Here is a 9,726-nt window from a genome sequence, read left to right as displayed (position 1 = left end):
CTCGAGAAAAGAGTTCTTCATTCTGAGATTAATAATTATTTCTACCAGAGGCCAAGCCTGCGACATGTCTATGATCATACAGCTGCACATTCTTCACCATGATTTCATGAAAACAAGGCAGATGACAAAGTCATCTTTGGGGATTTAGTCTCATAAATAGATTAGGTAGTAAAGCTCTAACATGCCAGTTATCAGAGTTGTAATTTCTAAATGCCACAATCCCATGGAGGAGGGCATGGCATCCCACTCCAGTATTCTTGCCTGGAGAATCCCATGGACAGAGAAGCCTGGCAGGCTACAGTCCATAGGGTTGCGAAAAGTCAGACAGGACTGACTGAAGCAATTTAGCACATGTGCATGCAAAGCCTTTATTATGAACACGTAAAATTCATTAGCAGAACTTTCAAATAAAAATCAGTTCATACAATGGGTTTAAAAAATCAATTTTTAAAGATGACATTCAAAATCTATCAAGTTGGTGAGTGTGTCCACGAATTGGCACCTAAAGCTAGGGTAACCATGAAATTTATTATTCAGAACAGGACAATTTTTGGGGGAGAGGGCTATGCCCTGTAGCTTGTGGGATCTTAGTTCCCCGACTAGGAATCGAATCTGGACCCTTGGCACTGAAAGGGTGGAGCCTGACCACTGGACCACCAGGGAACTCCCAGATGATTCAGTTTGAACTCACGGCATACTTTTTCTTACAAAATTCCTACTTCTTTCCACTGAACAGGCTAAGAAACAATGACCAACCCAAAAGCACTGACACCTCTAACGCCCAAACTATGGCTGCCAGATGTCATTTATCACTCAACAGGGTTGGAACTCCTTTGAGAAATATTCTATTCCAGGTGTCTGCACAGAAAAGGTACAAGATGAGACTGGAAATCTTGTCATCTCAGAAAGTGAGGAGTCTCCCAAAGATGAACAGGTTTGGGTACAATAGGACACTTCTGAGTGAAAGAGGCTTTTAATAAGTGTACCAGGAAAACAGGTACAGACCAGGATGCCCCAGATTCACCCCGGGCAAACCAGAATGAATATCCCCCTTATGGCAATACCTCTATAGACATTAATACAGTAACAATAATCATCTATCCTAACTTCAGTGTTCCAAAGAGGAAGTGATGGTAACTACAAACTTAGAAACAACAGATCTAACCCAAGTTCTTTTTTCTCCCTACCCATGTTCTTGGTGTGCAACATCAAATGGCACTTTTATAATTATGTGGCACAGCAGTAATTAACATTGATCTTGGAACTTGGGAAAGTCAACATTAACTTGTACCCGCATTAGATTCAATCTCATTTTTCCTCTGGAATTCATGCAGTGAGCACTGTTTCACCAGCTGCATTACCACTACCACTAAGACAACAAGCTCCGTTTGGACAAACTGTGAGAAGAAATTTTTATTTTTTTGTTTTATAATTTAGGACACTTCTGTGCAGATCTGGAATTCATAGTGAAATAGTATCTTGATTATGAAGAGTCATTTCACTGCATTTCTAACATGACAAGGTCTGTTCTTTCCTATTTCAATAAATATTTGTTGGGGTTCTATACTATGCCGTGCTTTGTCTAAATGATAGATTAAGCATAGCAGAGGGAGAGCACAGGATTTGTCAGTCCAATGAAAAATACCATTTAGTCACTCATAATCTATGAGACTCAGTTCAGTTCAGTCGCTCAGTCGTGTCCAACTCTTTGCGACATCATGAATTGCAGCACGCCAGGCCTCCCTGTCCATCACCAACTCCCGGAGTTCACCCAGACTCATGTCCATCGAGTCGGTGATGCCATCCAGCCATCTCATCCTCTGTCGTCCCCTTCTCCTCCTGCCCCCAATCCCTCCCAGCATCAGAGTCTTTTCCAATGAGTCAACTCTTCGCATGAGGTGGCCAAAGCACTGGAGTTTCAGCTTTAGCATCATTCCTTCCAAAGAAATCCCAGGGCTGATCTCCTTCAGAATGGACTAGTTGGATCTCCTTGCAGTCCAGGGACTCTAAAGAGTTTCTCCAACACCACAGTTCAAAACCATCAATTCTTCAGCACTCAGCTTTCTTCACAATCCAACTCTCACATCCATACATGACTACTGGAAAAACCATAGCCTTGACTAGATGGACCTTATTGGCAAAGTAATGTCTCTGCTTTTCAATATGCTATCTAGGTTGGTCATAGCTTTTCTTCCAAGGAGTAAGCGTCTTTTAATTTCATGGTTGCAATCACCATCTGCAGTGATTTTGGAGCCCCCAAAAATAAAGTCTGACACTGTTTTCACTGTTTCCCCATCTATTTCCCATGAAGTGATGGGACTGGATGCCATGATCTTAGTTTTCTGAATATTGAGTTTTAAGCCAACTTTTTCACTCTCCTCTTTCAATTTCATCAAGAAGCTTTTTAGTTCCTCTTCACTTTCTGCCATAAGGGTGGTGTCATCTGCATATCTGAGGTTATTGAGATTTCTCCCGGCAATCTTCATTCCAGCTTGTGCTTCTTCCAGCCCAGCGTTTCTCATGATGTACTCTGCATAGAAGTTAAATAAGCAGGGTGACAATATACATTCTCGACGTACTCCTTTTCCTATTTGGAACCAGTCTGTTGTTCCATGTCCAGTTCTAACTGTTGCTTCCTGACCTGCATATAGGTTTCTAAAGAGGCAGGTCAGGTGGTCTGGTATTCCCATCACTTTCAGAATTTTCCAGTTTATTGTGATCCACACAGTCAAAGGTTTTGGCATAGTCAATAAAGCAGAAATTGATGTTTTTCTGGAACTCTCTTGCTTTTTCCATGATCCAGCAGATGTTGGCAATTTGATCTCTGGTTCTTCTGCCTTTTCTAAAACCAGCTTGAACATCAGGAAGTTCACGGTTCACATACTGCTGAAGCCTGGCTTGGAGAATTTTGAGCATTACTTTACTAGCGTGTGAGATGAGTGCAATTGTGCGGTAGTTTGAGCATTCTTTGGCATTGCCTTTCTTTGGGATTGGAGTGAAAACTGACCTTTTCCAGTCCTGTGGCCACTGCTGAGTTTTCCAAATTTGCTGGCATATTGAGTGCAGCTCTTTCACAGCATCATCTTTCAGGACTTGGAATAGCTCAACTGGAATTCCATCATCTCCACTAGCTTTGTTCGTAGTGATGCTTTCTAAGGCCCACTTGACTTCACATTCCAGGATGTCTGGCTCTAGGTCAGTGATCACTCCATCGTGATTATCTGGGTCGTGAAGATCTTTTTTGTACAGTTTTTCTGTGTATTACTGCCACCTCTTTAATATCTTCTGCTTCTGTTAGGTCCATACCATTTCTGTCCTTTATCGAGCCCATCGTTGCATGAAATGTTCCCTTGGTATCTCTAATTTTCTTGAAGAGATCTCTAGTCTTTCCCATTCTGTTGTTTCCTCTATTTCTTTGCATTGATCGCTGAGGAAGGCTTTCTTATCTCTCCTTGCTATTCTTTGGAACTCTGCATTCAGATGCCTGTATCTTTCCTTTTCTCCTTTGCTTTTCGCTTCTCTTCTTTTCACAGCTATTTGTAAGGCCTCCCCAGACAGCCATTTTGCTTTTTTGCATTTCTTTTCTATGGGGATGGTCTTGATCCCTGTCTCTTGTACAATGTCATGAATCTATGAGACTAGTGGTTCACAAATCAGACTGCACTTTAGACTGGGGAGAACTTTAAAAAAAAAAAAATCCTGTACCTTGCTACATAAAAATCTGCATATGAATGCTCACAACAAAATTCTTCATGATAGCTGAAAAATGGAAATAGTCTAAATGTGTATCAGCTGATGAAGTGATAACAAAATGTGATATATACATATAACCGAATAGATTTTAGTAATAAAGATGAATGAAGTATTGCTCCATGCTACAACATGAACCTTGAAAACAGTAAGCCAAGTGAAAGAAGCTGTATACCAAGGACCACATAGTGTACAATTGCATTCATATGAAATGTCCAAAATAGCAAACTGATAGAGACAGGAAGTAGATTAGTGACTGTCTAGGAGTAGGGATTTGGGAGAGGAATGGAGAGTAATTGCTAATGAGAATGGATTTTTTGGGGGGTGATAAAAGTGGTCTAAAACTGACCATAATCATCAGAGAAAAGCAAATAAAACACAATGAGGTATCAGCTCACACCTGCTAGGATGATAACAAGCAGTAACAAGTGTTGATGAAAGTGCAGAGAAAAGGGAACCCTGAGAACGAAAAAGTTGGCTTTTCAGAAAACGAAGATCATGGCATCCGGTCCCATCACTTCATGGCCAATAGATGGGGAAACAGTGGCTGACTTTATTTTTCTGGGCTCCAAAATCACTGCAGACGGTGACTGCAGCCATGAAATTAAAAGATGCTTACTCCTTAGAAGGAAAGTTACGACCAACCTACACAGTATATTAAAAAGCAGAGACATTACTTTGTCAACAAAGGTCCATTTAGTCAAGTCTATGGTTTTTCCTGTGGTCATGTATGCATGTGAGAGTTAGACTATAAAGAAAGCTGAGCACAGAAGAATTGATGCTTTTGAACTGTGGTGTTGGAGAAGACTCTTGAGAGTCCCTTGGACTGCAAGGAGCTCCAACCAGTCCATCCTAAAGGAGATCAGTCCTGAATATTCATTGGAAGGACTGATGTTGAAGCTGAAACTCCAATACTTTGGCCACCTCATGCAAAGAGTTGACTCATTGGAAAAGACCCTGATGCTGGGAAAGATTGAAGGCAGGAGGAGAAGGAGACGACAGAGGATGAGATGGTTGGATGGCATCACTGACTCAATGGACATGGGTTTGGGTAGACTCTGGGAGTTGGTGATGGACAGGGAGGCCTGGTGTGCTGCGGTTCATGGGGTCGCAAAGAGTTGGACACGACAGAGCAACTGAACTGAACTATACCCTGTTGGTGGGACTATAAACTGGTACAGCCATTATGGACAACAGTATGGAGGGTGCTTAAGAAATAAAAACTAGAACTATCGTATGATCCTGCAGTCCCACTTCCAGGTATATAACTAAAGGAAATCAACTCAGGATCTCAAATACATTATATCTAATGTTACAACTGCAGCCCTCCTTAAATTTGATACCTGGATTATGTACCTAATCAATCATCTTTACTGCCAACCTCCACAACATGGGGACAACCATCATAACTAGGACTCTGACACAACTTTCCCTTCAACACCTCAGTGCCCTGGCTGGGAAGGAGTCTCACTTAGAAAGCGTGTTTGGCACGCTTCTTTCAAACTTGGAGGCAGGCCTGTCCTCCCTCAAACTGACTAGTTGATATCCCGCTTTATGTTAGGGAATCTACCTTGCAACGTTCCGCATTGTCACTTGCCAGACTCTGGGGTCTGTCACTGCCTGGACATACTATTCCTGAAACCCTTACCTGCTTGAATGCTGACACTGACCTGGGCAAGCCAGAGATGGCCCGGAGTGTCCACCTGGACATGAGCAGTGACTGCTGGTCCCTGTAGCTCCCCAGCCATGGGTGTGACATTCCTGAATTCATCTCCTTTTTCTGCTGACCTGCCTATACAGCACTACCTCTGTTAACATAAAACATTGACAGTCTTACTGAGTATATTGAAACATTGTTTAAAAAGTGCTGCTATTTAAAATTTAAAGAGTAAATCCCAACTAACTCTATTTTGAGATATTTTTGAGAATTTCATTATATGTTAATGAAGCATATAATGCAAGGATGGAGGAATCAAACCACATCCTATTCTAACTCTATAAAGGGCTAGAGTGTAAGTGACTCAAAAGTGTAATGGTGATCTAGCGGCTAAGACTCCCTGCTCCCAATGCAAGGGTCTGGGTTTGAACTGGTTAGGGAATTCGATCCCACATGCCAAATACTAAGACCTGACACAAATAAATAAATAATTTTTTTTTTAAAGTGTAGCAACCAACCACTATTCATCAACTTGGAGAGACTCAACTGACTGTCTTCATGGCTCACTGTTATGGACACTGTTACGAAATAACCTAAAGAAGAAATTAGAAATATGACCATCAAATGTGTGGAAGGCATTTCACTGAGTAAGAATGAAAACTGAGTGGGAAGTAGGATAGAGAAGCTTTGTGCAAGAAACAAAAAGCATATGAGAAGCCAGGTTTCAAGTGCTATAGAAAGCTCAGGGACATAGATGATCATGTGTTACCCTAACCTTGCAGGGAGGGAGTGCTTTTATGAATCAACAAAGCTATAAGGCATTTGCTGTATCAGATAGTAGAAAGGTCCAAAGTGAGAAAGCTCAGTTCTGTGCACGTGGAAAAAACAGCAACCTTGGTTCCATAACTAAACCCCAAATTCAACAGGAAAAAGATCATAAATTATACCAAGTATTCATCAATGTTTATTACTGAAATGAATGACAAATAATTTCATCCAACAATCTCCAAATTGCTTAAGACTATGACACTATTTAACTTCTCAAATTTCATGACCTTGTTATTTCTGCGCTCTAGTTTCTAAACAGCCTGACAATTCTATTTCTTTTCAAAAATTCTTATGCTCACAGTGAATAAACTGGTAGTATCATAAAATTATTTCAGTTCAAATAAAAGGTATATTCCTGCCAGACATTTCACCCAGCTGCAAATTATCTGAACTGAAACAAATAAAATCATGCTTTACTTTTTATATCAGCCTCTAAAACTTCATGAACTATACAGTCTACTTCAGATTTTACTTAGAAGCTTTTTATTTGAATCTTACTGTCCATGAGGTTTTCTAATGACATGATAGGAATCTTAATATTCAAAAGTGTTTATACTTTTAAAAATCAGGATAGCAGGAACCTACACAAAAGGCCTCCCTGTTTCTGATAGGAATTTGCCACAGTCAGGCTTTATGCTCACATCACACAAAGATGGGCTGTTACTGGAGAGTTGTTTTCACACAGTTGGTATTTTTAATTCTCTATTTTTCGGTTCCAAAACGTAACATCACAAAGAGATGTCTGTAATTTCTTCTTCGGTCCACTTTTGCAAGTCTTTTGCATCATTTACCGTCCATAGCTTGGTAAAACACTTCAGCTTTTTCCTGGACAGAAAATAAAATACCATTTCTTTTATAAATGGAATTGTTAGGGGCCAGTCCATCCCATCAAAACTATGAAAAGTCTGTGATATTAGAATAGCAGGCAAGCTGTATGGTTAGGAGGCTATGGTGGGGAGCATCAGCCTTTTGGTGAAAGAAGTTCTCAGGGCGGCTGCTTTAATCAAGAGACCAAGGTTGCTGATCAGCTCCAGGGAGGGGATGGCACAGCTTCCTCCCTCTTCTAACTCAGCTGGATGCTGTGTGTGCTCACAGGATGAAAAGTGAAATTGACTTAATAAAATAACGCAGGCTATTGGAAAAGTAAAATGCCAACATAACACAGACCTACTTTTCTTTCTGCAAAAATGCAATCCAGTTAAATATTAACATCTTATGGGAAAACCTGAATGAACTTTTTGACCAACCCAATATTTAGGGTCTGCAGAGGGAATGTGAGTTCCAATCATGGCTCTACCGCCAACTAGCTGGGTGACCCTGGTTTCCCGGTCAGTCTCCTACCCTCATTTTTCCCAACTACAACACAGGATGACAGCAGTATCTATTTCACAAAGTTATCATAAGGGTTACGTGAATTAATGCATGTAAAGCAGTAAGAACAGTACCTGGCTACAGTGTCTAGGCTGCTGCAAAGGACTGACTACCTAAACTTGCTGGTATCCATAGCAAGCACTCAATAAATATTAGCTATTAACAAACTCATAAGGATGCACCAGATTCAGTTTGGGTTCTGTGACCAATGAAATCAATGGGATAACCACTTTTAGTGAAAAGGAAAAACAACAAATACAGTTTGTCCTGATAAATCATCAGATATCATGCCAAAGCAGCCTTTTCCTACAATTCTGTCTTATTAAGCTAACTTTCTAGATTTTAAAATATTATATACTAATTGGAAGAGCTAAAATATTTTTTACCTTATTTTTTAATTAATTTATTTTAATTGGAGAATAATTACTTTACAATATTGTGATGGTTTCAACTATATATCAACATGAATCAGCCCTATCCCTCTGGGTTGTCCCAGAGCACTGGCTTTGGGTACTCTGCTTCATGCATCAAATGTGCACTTTGTCCTCCATTTTACATATGGTAATGTACATGTTTCAATGGTGTTCTCTCAAATGATCTCTCCCTCGCCTTCTCCCACTCAGTCCAAAAGTCTGTTCTTTACATCTGTGTCTCCTTTGCTGCCCTGCATGTAGGATCCTTGGTACCATCTTTCTGAATTCCATATATATGCGTTAATATGCAGTAGTTGTCTTTCGGAGGAGTTAAAATACTTATAAATAACCTGTGAATTTTACTGCTCTTGCTTTATAGCCTACAAGAACTTTCATATCTTACTGCCATCTTGCATCTTTTATAGTAAAGTTTAATTCCAGTTTCTTTATGAAAAAAGAAAAATAAGAAGACAACAAGAGAGGATTAAAGTTGTCTGTGGACTTTGAGCAGAACTAAGGGCTAAGCTTACTTTTAAAATCTCATAGATGATCACTTTTCCCTCTAGAAAAATTTTAGGTGAATCTATTTTGTAACAAGTAACTGGAAGTAGCCCGTCACTGATTGAATCATTTGTTTCTAATCTGGTGTTGTGGAAAGGATCCAGAAGAGAATGCCACCGGACGACAAAGTGCTGCAGTATTCCAGCACTTTGGACCTATCCCACCACCGGTTACCATGGCAAGGTTAGGAGTGTGAGGCAGAAACACAGAGGAAGAAAGAAGAGGAGGAGAAGCTGCTTGCAGGACTGTCAGTATACAAGCTGGCAACTGTCTCTTTAACTAAAATATCAGGTGTTCATAGTTCAATATTTAAATTGGTAATAATTCCCAGAACTAAAAAATATTCCTACGGCATAATGGCCAGCCAGGATGTTCTATCTGACTTACAGCCTATTCGCTCCAGATCACATGGTCATGGACCAGAGCAACAATACCCTGCCGCAGGTCAATTAGACTCTTCAGGCAGAGCAGGGTGGGGTAGGAGGTGGGCGAGGAGTTTATGCTTTTTTAAAATATAATCTGGTATTTGGGAAACAAAAGGCTGCAATTTATTATTTATTAATAGGGTATTTTCCTAGGAATATCTTCCTTCCAAAGTATGTTTCAGGTTTGTATGACGATCAGTTTATACACTGACTACATACTCACTGGGTGTCCAGGGTAAAAGTGCATTCACAAAAAGCATTCTAGGTGGTGGAGAAGTTTGTTTAGAATAAAAAATCTGTCACAAACAAATCCACAAAGTAAGTGACATGCACAGATACCGACTCTAATCACCTAGCTCTGTGATACCGATTTTACCAAAAAGTTCATTCAGGCATTTCTGTAAGATGTTACGTAAAAACCTAAAGAACTTTTTGGTTAACCCAGCACTATTATTTTCATTCACGTTCTGACAGAATTCTTCACTTCTGAATGCAACTGCTGCATATCTGAATGAGCATAAAAGAGTATAAAAGAAATACTGTAAATATTATTTATATATCGAGGTTTCCATTAGTAATATTCTTCATAAATGAATATTTTAAGCAACCAATGTGTTGGTATACACAAAGGAGTTAATTCTTTAGAAAAATGATCGGAAAACCAACTTAGCAACTTAACAGATAAAGATCTGACTAGAGAGGCCTAAATGAATTCACATGG

General features: G+C 39.9%; 1 protein-coding gene across 3 annotated transcripts in view; it reads right to left on the bottom strand.

Annotated features, from left to right (window-relative positions):
* Nucleotides 1-6,348: 6,348 nt before the first annotated feature.
* MSH3 (mutS homolog 3) overlaps nt 6,349-9,726 on the bottom strand; it is a 183,405-nt gene continuing 180,027 nt past the window's right edge. For all 3 annotated transcript variants that reach the window (XM_061424296.1, XM_061424297.1, XM_061424298.1), the window contains exon 24: nt 6,349-7,060. In XM_061424296.1, the coding sequence (XP_061280280.1) occupies nt 6,964-7,060 (97 nt within the window). In that variant the 3' untranslated portion in view covers nt 6,349-6,963. The remainder of the gene's footprint in view (nt 7,061-9,726) is intronic.

Source organism: Bos javanicus, chromosome 7 (genome assembly GCF_032452875.1).
Source record: "Bos javanicus breed banteng chromosome 7, ARS-OSU_banteng_1.0, whole genome shotgun sequence".
NCBI classification, from domain to species: domain Eukaryota; kingdom Metazoa; phylum Chordata; class Mammalia; order Artiodactyla; family Bovidae; genus Bos; species Bos javanicus.
This window is presented reverse-complemented; position numbering and strand designations above follow the sequence as displayed.